The sequence below is a fragment of the Thamnophis sirtalis genome, unplaced genomic scaffold (genome assembly GCF_051295495.1).
Source record: "Thamnophis sirtalis isolate CommonGarterSnake01/CBP01778 unplaced genomic scaffold, rThaSir2_p1.2 scaffold_2, whole genome shotgun sequence".
In the NCBI taxonomy this organism is placed as follows: Eukaryota; Metazoa; Chordata; class Lepidosauria; order Squamata; family Natricidae; genus Thamnophis; species Thamnophis sirtalis.
The window spans coordinates 17724093-17739579 of record NW_028261382.1 but is presented as its reverse complement, the minus strand read 5'-3'; the positions used below and the strand labels follow the sequence as shown (position 1 = coordinate 17739579).

At 42.1% G+C, this 15487-nt stretch overlaps 1 protein-coding gene across 2 annotated transcripts in view; it reads right to left on the bottom strand.

Moving 5' to 3' along the window:
- MCTP2 (multiple C2 and transmembrane domain containing 2) overlaps positions 1–15487 on the bottom strand; it is a 160599-nt gene that overhangs the window by 66962 nt on the left and 78150 nt on the right. For both annotated transcript variants that reach the window (XM_087704361.1, XM_087704362.1), the window contains exons 9-14: positions 11960–12124; positions 9870–10000; positions 3244–3430; positions 1560–1653; positions 1267–1369; positions 332–434 (exon numbers count right to left, since the gene is read on the bottom strand). In XM_087704361.1, coding sequence (XP_087560487.1) covers positions 332–434; positions 1267–1369; positions 1560–1653; positions 3244–3430; positions 9870–10000; positions 11960–12124 — 783 coding nt within the window. The remainder of the gene's footprint in view (positions 1–331; positions 435–1266; positions 1370–1559; positions 1654–3243; positions 3431–9869; positions 10001–11959; positions 12125–15487) is intronic.

Genomic DNA, 15487 nt, shown 5'->3' with positions numbered 1-15487 from the left:
CTCCCCAACCTCCTCACTGTCTGAGTCCACCACCAGCTCTGCTGGCCACTGGGGGGGCCACAACAGATACAGGAATTTGTTCTCAAGGAAATGCTTAGTAGATGAATCAAAGTTGCACCAGGATTCATGTCTTCCTTGCACACAGAGAGAACATGATTGAAAGAGAATCGTTCCTACAAGGTAAAGGATTATTGCAATGCCAACATCAAGGCAGGGCTATTTGTCTTTCTGCACACATCGTTGCAGGAGGATAAGAAGGCAGCCCGTCCCACGGAGGCCATTAAAGCTGAGCTGATGTATGGAGCTAAAGCAGAGAGAAAAAATAACTTACAGACAGCAAAGGGATGGCAACTTTCCCAAGAAAGTCAGGCGACTTATCTCCATCTTCATCAAATACCATGACTTCCAGAATGTCGTGAATGTCTTTAATAGGGCTGGAAAGAGATGGGAAGAATTAGGAATTTGTATTGGTTTCCTCCGCCACAGAAAGAGCTGGGCATTCGATCATTAAGCTGCGATCACTTCGAGGTATTAAATGTGTGTTTAGTGCAGATGCAATTCCTCAACATACAAGTTGGACATGCATCCAATCACCTTAGTTTTATTTCTGAAAAACACGGGGATGAAGGCAACTTGGGAGATCATCTAACATCTCATCCAGTTGTTACTCTGCGGGTAAATGCCATAATTCTTTTTTTAAAAATATATAAAGTACTGCTTTCTGGAGAAAGTACATCCTAAGCTCAGTAATAAAGATAAAGGTTCCCCTCGCACATATGTGCTAGTCGTTCCTGACTCTAGGGGGCAGTGCTCATCTCTGTTTCAAAGCCGAAGAGCCAGCGCTGTCCAAAGATGTCTCCATGGTCATGTGGCCAGCATGACTAAACACCGAAGGCACACGGAACGCTGTTACTTTCCCACCAAAGGTGATTCTTATTTTTCTACTTGCATTTTTTACATGCTTTTGAACTGCTAGGTTGGCAGAAGCTGGGACAAGTAACGGGAGCTCATTCTGTTACGTGGCGCTAGGGATTCAAACCCCCGAATTGCCAACCATTCTGATTGGCAAGTTCAGTGTCTTGGCCACTGAGTCACCCAGTAATACAGCCTGTTATATTTTGAAAGTACCTACATGTACCCCACCTCCTTTCCCAAGATTGGTTCCTACTCTATGGGCTCCCTCTCTCTTGGCAAATATGCCAGCCAAATATGACAAATATGCCAGCCACCCCCTGCATCAGGAGTTTCAATTGCAAATCCACTTACAAAGTAAAGACCTGATTCCATTCTGGGTTGAGGTTTTTGTAAACAGTATAACTCTGAAGTCTGCTGTTCCCTAATTCCAGGACGCAGAAGGGATCACTTTTGCCTACAGGAAGAAACCAAAATCTATTACGTTCAAGAATGTTGTTCAATGAAAAGAAGCTTGCCGATATTCTGGTTAGCTTCTTGAGATATTCCCCTCTTAGTTTCTTTCCTTCCTTAATGGAATTGCATTTATGTGCAATTCAAGTCATGCTGAACAGAGTGAAAGAGAAATAAAATAAAACAATACATACCTGAAAAATCTGCAGCTAACAGATCCACTGCTTTTAAAAGTTTGACTTGCAAGAAACCGATATCCTTCATGCTTTGGAAAGAGTTCCTTAAACTCTGAAAAGAAAATCATTGTTAGAAAAACAATGCTTTGCGAGTTTTTACTTTATCTTTGACATGTTATCTTTTAAGAGCCCATTTTTCTCAAGTCCAAATCACCAGTTAGTTAAATAAGCCTCATATTAAGTTCTTCTGATTCTTCTGATACATTTTTTGTAACACACTGATTCCTTAAATAAGAAACACATGTCTGATTTCCTATTAGCGCATAGTATCATTAAATATTTCTAACTGTGTTTAAATATAATGTAGTGTTTGCAAACATTGTAAATTATAATGGGAGAGCTACACATATGTAAATATCCATGTATAGGTGTTTGCATATACATTTTATTTTATTTATGATTTTTGGTTTGTGTGTGTGGATGGATGGATGGATGGATGGATGGATGGATGGATGGATGGATGGATGGATGGATAGATAGATAGATAGATAGATAGATAGATAGATAGATAGATAGATAGATAGATAGATAGATAGATAGATAGATATAATGATAGTAGATAAGTAGGAGAGAGAGAGAGATGGTGGAGAGGAGGAGGATGAAATAGAAAGATATAGATAGATAGATAGATAGATAGATAGATAGATAGATAGATAGATAGATAGATAGATAGATAGATAGATATAATGATAGAAGTAGATAAGTAGGAGAGAGAGAGAGTTGGTGGAGAGGAGGAGGATGAAATAGAAAGATGATAGATAGATAGATAGATAGATAGATAGATAGATAGATAGATAGATAGATAGATAGATAGATATAATGATAGAAGTAGATAAGTAGGAGAGAGAGAGTTGGTGGAGAGGAGAAGGATGAAATGGAAAGATAGATAGATAGATAGATAGATAGATAGATAGATAGATAGATAGATGGATGGATGGATGGATGGATGGATGGATGGATGGATGGATGGATGGATGGATGGATGGATGGATGGATGGATGGATAGATAGATAGATAGATAGATAGATAGATAGATAGATAGATAGATAGATAGATAGATAGATAGATAGATAGATAGATAGATAGATAGAAGGAGGAACAGGGAGGGAGGGAGAGAGGGGAGAGAGAGAGACAAAGAGAGAAAATAACTAATCCTAATTCTATATGTACTGGAACAGAAATTATAGATTTGCCCATTGGCTGAAAGCAAAACTCTTTATTCACATAACTCTATGTTCTTTTGGCTTTCGTTTTCCCTTCCTTGACTCTGAAAACAGTAAAGTAACTTTTGAGTAAGGTTCAATTTTTTTTTTACTATATAATTTGTAGCAGTGACACAAAAGTTCTTGCCCACTACTTTGGTCCTGCTAGGTTCCTGAGAACATTCCAGATCAGCTGGAGGTTGCATTTAGATTGGCAAAAACGGCTGTCATATTTTCTGTACCATTTTTTCACATGCACCCTTTGCTCAAGAGGTAGAGTCAAAAGCTGCAAGATGATGGACAGAGCACCACAATGCCCCTTTTTGTACACACAAAAAAGAAAAGGCCTTGATCACAGTGCCACACCTGCCATATTAACTCTGCCTCTGTGGCTATCCCTGCTTCAAAGGAAAGTGAGGGGAACCCATTCCGAGACTCACATAACGCTGGAAAATCTGCTTTCTTTCATTGGGGTCTCCCAGGGGACACGCACACAAATCAGAGATGGACACCCCTAAGCAAGGTGCCACGGAGATCACCATCACCAAGAAACCCGGCTGTTTCTCCAAGGGCAATTCCAAACGGTTGGCTTGTTGGTCAGGGAGTCCTCCAATATCGACTTTGCATCTAAACCATTGGAAGGCAAAAAAAAAAACACTGTCACTTCGTAGCTTACATCATCATGGTCAACCCTCTATACAAAGTGTTGACTTCTGTACCATGATCAACATCGGATGGAGGGCTAAGGATTTATAAGGTGCTCTGAAACCCTCCAAGAACTAGGTACAACTTTCCCACTTCAAAGGACGCAACTAATTTGGCTTTTCTGCCCCAAAATTACTAGTTCGTTTAATGTCTATGGAGACTCTCAATCATCCAGGTGATGGTGGTCCCAATGGTGCTTTTTCCAAAAGGCAATTGGACTTTCTTGGGGGGGGAGGGGTTCCCTTGAAAAGGTTTTGATTCTCCTCCAAGAAGCTTCTTCAGTTCTGAAGAACTGATCAGAATTAAAGAAGCTTCTTGGAGGAGAAGCGAAACGTTTTCAAGGTAAAGAGGAAAAAAGTTCAGTTGCCTTTTGGAAAAAGCACTGTTGGGATAGTTTCTTTAACCCACAGACCCAAAACATTTCTTGGAGAACTGGACTTTCTTGGGGGGGGGGGGGTGTCCCTTGAAAAGGTTTTGATTCTCCTCCAAGAAGCTTCTTCAGTTCTGAAGAACTAAACAGAACTAAAGAAAAAAGTTCAGTTGCCTTCTGGAAAAAGCACCGTTGGGATAGTTTCTTTAATCCACGGGCCCAAAACATTTCTTGGAGAAAAATGCACCCCTGAATAAACTCTGTTTCAGAAAGTGGTGGTGAAAAAGAATTAGAGACATTTAAAGAGCAGAGTTCTTAATTAGGAACTTTGTAAGATTCAAACTGGGGAAATCTGCAGTGCAAAGAACAATATTTTCTCATATTAAGAACAAATAATCAAATCAGGAGAACTGACATTCAATATTACACTATTGGGGAATCTGCAGATAAACGTCCAAGAAACATTGTGTCTGAAAAATGGATGCATTGTGTTTGAACAGACTCTTTTAAAAACATTTAGAAGTGGATGGGTCCTTGTTTTGAGGCAGATGATTAAGGTCTAGTTTAATGAAAAGAAGAACTCAGCTATAGGTAAATAATGATTACTAATGATAACAATACATATAGATATATCAGTTTGATAATATGAAATTTTATATAAACAATATATGGAGATTATGAGAGGAGGTTTAAAAACTTTATCTGGAATATGTTATAAAGATGTATTGTGATTGGATGATTTTAGGATGATTTAATGGAATGTTTTTATATAATCCTATTCTAGATTTTGAACATTATATATAAAAGGAGGTAAAAATAATTATAGTCAAATTAAGGTTAAGATATAATCATTGTGATATACATGAATATAGGTGAATTTAAAATATGTGATTTGATATGAAAAGCAGGGGTGACTATGGAAGAGATGCATGGAAATACTGTAACTAACTGACACACTTTCTACAATTTGTAATGGAAGATAGGTTTTTTATTTTTATTTTTATGTTTGTTTGACTTTGTTTAAAAACAAATAAAAATTGTTTAAAAAAAGAAAAGAAGAACTCCAGGTGACATGATAGCAGTGTTCCGATATCACAGAGGCTGAAGAGGGAGTCAAGCTATTCTCCAACAGAGAGAATGAGGGCAGGATAAGAAGCAGTGGGTGGAAACTAATCAAGGAGAGAAGCAACCTAGAACTAAGGAGGAATTTCCTGACAGTTAGAACAATTGATCAATGGAACTACTTGCCCCCAGAAGTTGTGGATGCCCCAACACTGGAAGTTTTTAAGAAGAGATTGGACAACCATTTGTCTGAAATGGGTTAGGGTTTCCTGCCTGGACAGGGAAATAGACTAGAAGACCTCCAAGGTCCCTTCCAACTCTGTTATTCTATTTTAGAAATGGGGCATTCCCCCCACCACACACACACAGAAAAGGGTTTAAATGAGTCACCACCGATCCCAGTTTTCATGACAATGCACTCCAGAGTGCCATTTTAAGAAGGAAGAAAAAAATGTGCACTTCTTTTAAAGATAGCCACACACACACACACAAAAACAAACATTGAAGTCTTCAAAAGTGGATGAAAGGGGAGGGAGGGAGGGTGGGAATCCTTCTCAGATTCGTAGCAGTGAGAAGCCCAGTGGTGTGAGCACTCAAAGCTCTTTTTATTTGGAAGCAAATGGAGCACAACTTCCAAGGAACTCTACAGATTTCAGCTCTTACAGAAGATAAATACTCGCAGCTTCAGATCCCTGCCGGGTAATCGCAGGAGTCAAGTTTCTGGATGGTGAGAGAGAAATGGGAACAGATTTTGACAGCGGAAAGCCTGTTGAAAGGCTTTTATTTAAAGCGAGGACCTGTTAAGCGGCTGCCTTAATTAGGAGGAGGAGAAAAAGAAAGAACATCTCCTGGGAGCTTCTGCTTGGGAAACGGAGATTCTAGAGCTGGGATGGCAAACCTATGGCCCATTTTTGCTCCCAGCAGGCTGCAGGGACACCTACAAGGCCCAAAACGGGCACGGGTGTGTGTGCAGTGGGTAGCCATCACTGTTCTAGAGCCTGGACACTTGGCATCCACTTGCCATGACCTACAAAAAAAAAATCCATTTCTAAACAGCTGGTTTTGGAGAAGAAAGGAAGGCACAAAATGCCAGAGGTTTCCGCCATCTCCTTGCAAAATCTTCTGAGTGCTTCATTTTTAATAGTCAAGTGAATGAAGCACCTCAAAACATCTTGTGGAGATTCTCAGTCATCCATGTCTCAAAGGTGGGGTTTTTTTCCCCCCCTCTTCAAAACACAACTGAACTGGTGTCCCCCCCCCCCCTTTGAGGAAGAAAAAGAAGAAGGCGTTTCGCTTCTCATCCAAGAAGCTTCATCGGTTCTGGCAGGATGCTGGGGGCAATGGAAAGATTAGTTCTTGACAGGAGGCGGGGTTTTGGGTTGGAAAGACCGTATTTCTTTGCAGTCATCTGGTTGTTAGTGCTCTCCCTGAGAGCTCTTGAGGCCATTTGGGAAGAGTGCAAATGTGGGGGGAAAGAATCTTCTTGGAAATGCTGAAAGGACAGAGTTACAGACAGGAAATGGTCTTGTAAACAAAGCACCACAAAATGAGAATGATTTCTTCATGGCCAACCATACCCATTCCATCTTCATCTCTTGAAACCCTGCACTCAACTGTATGGTCCGTTAGGGACATACAAAATATATTCGAACTGTACCAACTCAAATTGATGATATGTTGCTGCATATACAGCTGGTAATTAGTCTAGTGAAGAGAAGAACCAAGGGAGACATGATAGCGGTCTTCCAATATTTGAGGGGCTGCCACAGAGAGGAAGTGGTATTCTCCAAAGCCCCTGAAGACCCCGCAAGGAATAATGGATGGAAACTGATCAAGGAGAAATTCAACCTGGAAATAAGGAGAGATTTTCTGACAGTGAGAACAATCTACCCATGAAACAGAAGTTGTGGGAGCTTCATCACTGGCAGCTTTCAAGAAGAGACTGGACTGCCATCTGTCAGAAATGATGAAGGGTCTCCTGCTTGGGTGAGGGGTTGGACTAGGTAACCTACAAGATCCCTTACAACTCTGTTAATCTGCAGAAGGAATAAAAGAATCAAAGTGTGCGTTGAAGAACTGGTATTACAAAATTCTTCTTGGTGGATATGAAAATAACTCCTTGGTTGTGACACTTGAACGTTACACCGCAGTGCACAAGGATGGTGAGAATAGGATGGGGATGGGTATAAATGTACACCGTCTTGAATAAATGCTTGTTCAGTTGTGGCTTGTTCTTATTGCTTATAATAAGATAAAAATGTAACAAGATGGTTATCATTGTTTGTCATAAGACTGCTACGTTCCAGAGAATCTTAAGCTCTTCAAAAATTGTCTTGACAGTTTCATCTGAACAGACAAAGATCAGTTCCAAAGTTCCTATGTTATGGAAGTTTCTATCCAATTTTAATTGTATGATAACACAGTTGGAAGGGACCATGGAGGTCTTCTAGTCTAACCCTGTATCATTCTGGACAAATGGATGTCCAGTCTCTTCTTTAAAAAAAACCTCCAGTGATGGAGCACCCACGACAATTTGGAGGCAAATTGTTCCACTGATTAATTGTTTTCACTGATGGGAAATTTCTCCTTATTTCTAGGTTGGATCTCTCCTTGATTAGTTTCCATCTGGTACTTCTTGCCCTGCCCTCAGGTGCTTTGGAGAACAGATTAATCTCCCTCTTCTCTGTGTCAGCCCCTCAAATATTGGGACACGGCTATCACATCACCCCCATCACATCACCCCCTAGTCCTACTCTTCCTTAGACTACCCAGATCCTACAACCCTTTATCCTATGCTTTAGCCTCCATTCACTTAATCATCTTTGTTAATCTTCTCTGCATTCTTTCAAAAGTCTCAACATCTTTTGGGGATCATGGTGACCAAACTGGACACAGCATTTCAAGTGTAACCATACCAGTGCAGGGTATTAAACCTCATTCCTACAAAGGTCTTCCAATGTGAGATGGAGACTACGTTAGAATTGAGAGAGTCCAGAGGTGTTTCACGAGAAGAGAACTCCACTCCTCTGCTCGCCACAGAATACCTTATGCCACCAGGCTTGAAATTTTGGGCTTGGATAACCTAGAACTGCAAACCCCTACGGTCTGACCTAAGCGTAGTACACAAAATTATCTGCTACAATTTACTACCTGTCAGTAACTACTTCAGCTTCAATAATACACAAGCACACAATCAATAAAAACTCAAGGTAAATCGCTCCAAACTCAATTGCAGAAAATACACATTCAGCAACAGTGGTCAATGCCTGGAATGCTCTATCCAACTCCGTTGTTACATCCTCAAACCCGCATAATTTTAACCTTAAACTGTCTACTGTTGACCTCACCCCATTCCTAAGAGGTCCGTAAAGGTGGCGTGCATAAGTGCACCAGCATGCCTACCATCCCTGTCCTACTGTCCCCATTTATTTGTACCCATTCCCTGTGTTCTTATTCATGTTTATTCTTCTTCCTGTTATCTTGCACATGAGTGACAAACTGAATAAATAAAAAATAAATAAAATAAAATAAAATAAAATAGAAACAGGAGTGGTGAAAGACTTACAGTAGAGGCTGGCAGTTTCAATATTTAATTGCTGATGTGTCTGAATTTATATTTTTATTTGCTTGTTTGTACCACTTAGCTAAGGAACTGCAATACAGTCAACATTGGTGGCCAAACAATTCCAGGGAATGGATCCATAGAAAGCATATCAAGACATGATCATATTTCTCTCTCTCTCTCTCTCTCTCTCTCTCTCTCTCTCTCTCTCTCTCTCTCTCTCTCTCTCTCTCTCTCTCTCTCTCTCTCTCTCTCTCTCTCTCTCTCTCTCTCTCTCTCTCTCTCTCTCTCTCTCTCTCTCTCACACACACACACACACACACACACACACACAGACAGACAGACAGACACGACTAATTGAATTGAACTGATTCAAAAAGAGGAGGAGGAAGTGGGAGAAGGACTTTGCTAAGAGCCAAACACATCTTGAGTTTAATGTACAATCAAGCTGTTTAATTACTTGGGAGTCTAATTGTTTGCACAGTGATTATTTCTCCCTGTCTAAGCAATAGAACCATCCTGTCCCTTTCTTACTATCGGGTGAGGATCCAATAGAAGGCCAGGGATCCCAGCAGCAGCTGTTCCAAACGAGGACCGGAGCACATCATAAAACCGCCGTGGTCCTGCTTTCAAAACGGTTTTCCCCATGGCGAGAGACTCCCAAGCCCTGTTCTAACGGTTTTGCAACTATTTAACACCAGAATGGCTACAGCCATATTGTCTTTTGCCAGAGCTCTGCTGGTAAATAAGCCAGCCCTATAGCATTGGGAGGGTCAGGGGGGTTGGAAAGAAGCAGAATCTCGTAAAGCTTAAGGAGGCAATCCGTTCAGGGAACCCGGAGCAGACATCACAGAAAAGTTGGAGGAGGAATAATTCTGGGAGTAGCCACTTGCAAAGAAGCGGGGGAGGGAGGGGTTAAGAAGTTTGTGGCACCCCCATCTACACAGGGCCTGCGCAGCTGAGAGAAGTCCCAGGCTCAGAAACTTTGCACTTGCTATCACTTCCTGTTCTATTTAATGATAGGGACATTGCTCTTAACATTTCCCCTGGAAATAGAGTTTCAGTAAAATTCTCCTGGGTGTTGTAGCTTGCCAGCGGCCAGCAGAACTGGTGGCAGAGTCGGACAGTGAGGAGGTTGGGGAGGAACATGGGCCAGTCCTGGAGTCTGCGGAAGGCTCGGACGAGATTCTGTGTCAGCAATGCTTGAGTGAGATTTTGAGAAGCTTCAGCTCTCAGGGTTCTTGACGGAAAACCCACAACAATTAAAATATTACACCACCACGGAGTTATCTAGAGAGCCTACATTCAACCTTGTCTTCCAAAGCTTTGCAAAACACGTTGAGTGGTAATAAAAGGAGGCCACTTACATTCCCAAAATTTCTTCGTGCTTTTTGTTATCTTTTCCCCAGATCTCAATTTCCAGTACATCCTTCCTGTCGGAGAAGTAGTGAAAATCAAACTGTTCCCTCCACTGTGGATTCGCGCTCTTACAAAGTGTCTAGAAAACACAGGGTGATAAGATTTATCGTTCTTTCAAAAGATTGCAGCTTTTATCTATATATTTTTTTTAAAAAAAATGTACACACACACACACACACACACCAAAAAAAGGTAGGCAAACTTTTAAGACCAACAAGTAGGAACAGGAAACAACTGCCTTCTGCAACACAGAAGTGGCGGGGGGGGGGGGGACAACCACTTTTTATACAACATGTGGGAAAATTTAAACTTCTGACACCAAAAGCAAAGGGCCAGGCATATTTGCATATCCGGGGAAACAGCCAGTTGCCTCAGAAGGCAGAGAGAGAGCTGGGGCAGAGGCTGTGCTTGTTTACATTCCATTAAATCCAAACGTATTTAGTACGGTTAATGTAATTACCCTATTAAACACAAAGGCTTTTGTGGGGGAGCTTGAAGCCTAATGGGGGTTATAGCCAATGGGGACTGTCTATTTGGATTGGAAAGGCCAGAGAAGGGATAGGGAAAAGCCTATTTGTCAGTAAACAAGAGGGTTGGTAATTCTCGGTTTCGCTTGTTTTCTGAAATCAGCAGTTGGGGAAGGTTGGTATCTTCCAAGTGTCCGGACTTCAAAGCCCAGAATTCTTAGCTGGAACCATGCTGTATGGGGAATTCGGGAAATTGAAACCGACTCATCTAGAAGGGGATTCAGCTGAGGTAGAGACAGACTCTGGTCTATGAGCCACAATGGCGCAGCAGTTAGAGTAAAGTACTGCAGGCTATTTCTGCTGGCTGCCGTCTGCCTGCAATTTGGCACTTCGAATCCTACCAGGCTCAAGGCTGACTCAGCCTTCCGTCCTTCCGAGGTGGGTCAAATGAGGTCCCAGATTTTTGGGGGCAACTAGACTGACTCTGTAGACTGCTTAGAGAGGGCCATAAAGCACCGTGAAGCAGTATATAAGTCTAAGTGCTATTGCTACATCAGAGTTATCCACTCTTTCCAAGTTTGAAGCCTGGAGTGGGTTGAAGGGGGGAAAGGTTTTGTGGGAGGGGTAGGAGCATGTGCGCGCATGTGCTCGTGTGCAAATACCTACCGCTTGCCTGAATGGGGCCATGAGTGCTCACAACACTTCCAGTGACACTCATGCAAAATGGGCGGTGAGTGCCCGCACAATGCTCATGAGTGGAGGCATACGTGCACAACATGTTTGCAAACTGGCCAGCTACTCACGTGGCCCAGTGGCCAATAGGCCATGGCCCAGTAGTGAGCCATACCCCACAGGTTGGGGACCCCTGATCTACATAGAATGACTCCAGATCGTTGTATGATACAAATCTGTATATTAAATTATAGTTCAGGTATGACTGACATACACTATATTGCCGAATGTATTCGCTCATTTGGATGTATTCCACCCATCCAAATAATCAGAATCAGGTGTTCCAATCCCTTCCATGGCCACAGGTGTATAAAATCAAGTACCTAGGCATGCAGACTGTTTTACAAACATTGGTGAAAGGATGGGTCGCTCTCAGGAGCTCAGTGAATCCCAGCGTGGAACTGTGATAGGATGCCACTTGTGCAACAAATCCAGTCGTGACATTTCCTCGCTCCTAAATATTCCACAGTCAACTGTCCGCTGTATTATAAGAATGTGGAAGTGTTTGGGAACGACAACAACGAAGTGGTAGGCCACGTAAACTCGTCCAACATCAGTGTGTGACCTCACAAATATGCTTCTGGAAGAATGGTCAAAAATTCCCATAAACACACTCATTGTGGACAGCCTTCCCAGAAGAGTTGAAGCTGTTATAGCTGCAAAGGGTGGACTGACGTCATATTGAATCCTATGGATTAGGAATGGGAGATCGCTTACAGTAAGTTCATATGCGAGGAAAGGCAGGTGAGCGAATACTTTGGGCAATAGAGTGTATAATATGGACAGACTCGCTTCAAATCACACCAGTTGGCCGCAGACATGTCTCAAATCCCTCTTACCTTGCTTTGGAATTTTTCCTGGCCCATTTTCAACAAAACGAAGATGTGGGTCATGGTCCCCATGGGAATGTTCCTTCCTTCCAGCAAAGCCGCAGTCACTGTTCCATTCCACAACTGGTTTTTTTGCAGCGTGTCCACCAGCCTGCTGGTCCTCATGAAGGTTGCCTAAAATTGGGGGAGGAAAAAAAATGACAATTTGGGAAGCTGTGGCATGTCAGCTCCATCATGCATGCACATGCCGGCCAGTTGATTTTTGGCCTTCTCCAGGAAAGCCTCTGGAGCTTGGGGGGCGAAAAACGAGACCAACTGGCCAACCGGAAGTTTGGAAATGATTGCTTTCACCCTCCCCAGACTCCAAGAAAGCTTTTCTGAAGCCTGGGGAGGGCGAAAACCGCCTCCGCCGGCCCCCGGAGGCCCCCCAGGAGCCTGAAATGGATCATTATGTCCAAACTTCCGGTTGGCCCTTTGGCCCCATTTTTCATCCACCCCATGCTCCGGAGTTGAAAACGGCTTCCCCTGGCCCTCCAGAGGAAATTCCAAGATCAGTTTGGAGGTGAGCAGTTTGGGGTGCACGGGGTGGGGAGAGCATGGAGGGGTGCGCACATGCACACGTGGGGGAGGACTTTGCATTATGGGCCCTTGCATTTTTGGCACCCAACAACAAAAAGGTTCGCCATCACTGGCATAGAGTTTCCTGCCTAAACAGGAGGTTGGACTAGAAGACCTCCAAGGTCCCTTCCAATTCTGTTATTCTAATTCGGTCAACCAGGCCAAAGGTGTCTAAAGGTTGAATCTTGGCGACTGAAACTGAAAGCAGGAGTGTACAGCCTCACCTAGAGGAAGAACCAAATTATTCTATTTGTACCCTGTGATATTCCTCCATACACACATCAGCAAACTGTTTCCACCCAGTTTCTGCGTTTATTGACGTATTTAAAGGGAGAGGACATTAAAAGGTGGATTTATTTTGTCTCTAAATGTGACTGTTCTCCTGGACGTTCCCTCAGGCATGAGGTTTAGAGGTCAGTTGTGCCCATCACTGTGAATTTGTGCTTCCTGATTTGTCCTCAGCTGTCATTATTTTTATTATTTCCCTTGGTTGGTTTGGTTTTAATGCTATGTACGCTACAGGTCACGATTGTGAGATGGGTGACTACATAAATTGATTACGTAAATGTATAGATTTCCTTTTAAAAGTGTCCTGAATGGCTTAAGTGTTCCACAACAACTTTCCAACAACTCAAAGCTGACTTTTTAAGGCTTTTTGATTGTCTCTTTTGAACGGTATGTAGATGTTGTTTATCTCTATGTGCCTGTTGGTGGCAGATATGTTTGAGTGCTTGGCTTCCAGGAATTCCAACAAATCCTCTGTTCTTACACATTGGCAAAAAAAATCAGAACACCAAATACAAACTGGGTGGACATGACCTTGTAGATGGCCCTCACTCTGTCAAGGACCTTGGGAGTATTCATCTCAAATGATCTAAGTTCCAAAGCTCACTGTAGCAACATTGCCAAAAAGGCATTAAGAGTTGTTAACCTAATCTTGCATAGCTTCTTCTTTGGTAATATTGTACTGATAACCAGAGCCTACAAAACTTTTGCTAGACCAATTCTCAAATACAGCTCATCTGTCTGGAACCCGTGCTGCATATCGGACATTAATACAATCGAGAGAGCCCAGAGATATTTCACGAGAAGAGTCCTCCACTCTGCTCACAACAGAATATCTTATGCCACCAGACTTGAAATTTGGGGGTTAGACAATTTAGAACTATGCCGCCTTCGGTCTCATCTAAGCGTAATACACAAAATTATCTGCTACAATGTCCTACCTGTAAATGAATACTTCAGCTTCAACCACAACAACATACGAGCTCACAATAGATACAAACTGATGGTAAACCACTCCAAACTCGATTGCAGAAAATGTGACTTCAGCAACAGGGCCATCAATGCCTGGAATGCTCTATCTGACTCTGTGGTTTCTTCCCCAAACCCCCAAAACTTTAACCTCAGACTGTCTACTGTCGACCCCACCCCATTCCTAAGAGGTCTTTAAGGGGGCGTGCATAAGCGCAGCAATGTGCCTACCGTCCCTGTGCTAATGTTCCCTTGTATTTGTATTCATTTCATGTATTCCTATCATGTTTATACTTATATCTATTATCTAATACATGCTTGACTAAATAATAAAATAAAATAATAAAATAAAATAAAATAATAAAATAAAATAAAATAATAAAAAATAAAATAAAACAATAAAATAAAATAAAATAAAACAATTAAATTAAAATAAAATAATATAAAATAATAAAATAAAATAATATAAAATAAAATAAATAAAATAAAATAAAATAAAATAATAAAATGAAATAAAATAAAATAAAATAATAAAATAAAATAAAATTTCTCTTAGCCTTTTTGGACTTTGGTCCAGAAGGGAGTTTCTTGCTAAATTCCTTAGCAACCTCTCCCTTCTAAAGCCTCCTTCCTTGTTTTCAGATCTTCACTAAGCTTTTTATAAACTCACATTAGCTACTTCTACTACCTTTTTTCCCCACCTTAGAATTGTTTGCCAACTCTTCCCACTTCAAGCTCCTTTTCGCCGCAGCGTCTCCTGCCCTCCAATTCCGTTTATCACTGCTCTGAGATTAAAACCCTTCTTATTAACAGGAGAATACTCGGAGGAATAGCTGCAAATAGAGGCTGGTCCATTTATTTATTTACAGAGCTGGTAGGCCACTCCAATCTACCAAGACTGAACAGCCTACAAGCCTCCGATGTATAATTGGTTTTAAGCCATATAGTCAGTGTACAAAAATAAAAAAAGAAGCAACAACTACATAATGTTCTTATGGAACTGGGAATCCTGGGTGGAGGCATTAACCATAACAATAAAAGACTCCATCGCGTGACCCAAGAGGAAGTGACAACAAAGCAATTGCCCGGATTGGATGGAATGATCAGGTTGTGGCTAATTTCCTAAAAGGCAGGAGGGGGAAATTGTGATCACACACCAGGAGAGGGGGCACAATTTCAGAGGAACTGAGAAGATGTGCATGTCGCCAATCGAGGGAAACTTGTTAGGTAGACAGATGTTCTTGGGGGAAAGTGGTCCCTAAGATACCCAAAAGATGAAAGGCTTAAAGGTGAAGCCAATTGGCAACTAACAGCAGCTGTTCATGCAGATGTTATATGCAAGTGCCTTGAGATACACCCACCATTGCTTGAGCCACTGCACTCTAATCGGTTGTAGCTTCCAAACAATCTTCAAGGGCAGCCCCTTGGAGAGCATATTGCAATAGTCCAACTGGGAAATGACTAAGAGAGATGACCAAACAATTCTCTCCCTCCCTCCCTCCCCCCTCTCTCTCCCTTCCTCCCTCCCTTCATCTCTCTCTCCCCCTCTCTCACACACCCTTTCTCACCCTTTTCCTCCCCCTCTCTCCCTCCTCTCTCTCCCTCTCCCTCCCCCTCTCTTCCTCTCTCCCTCCCCCTCCCTCCTCCTCCCTCCATCTCTTTCCC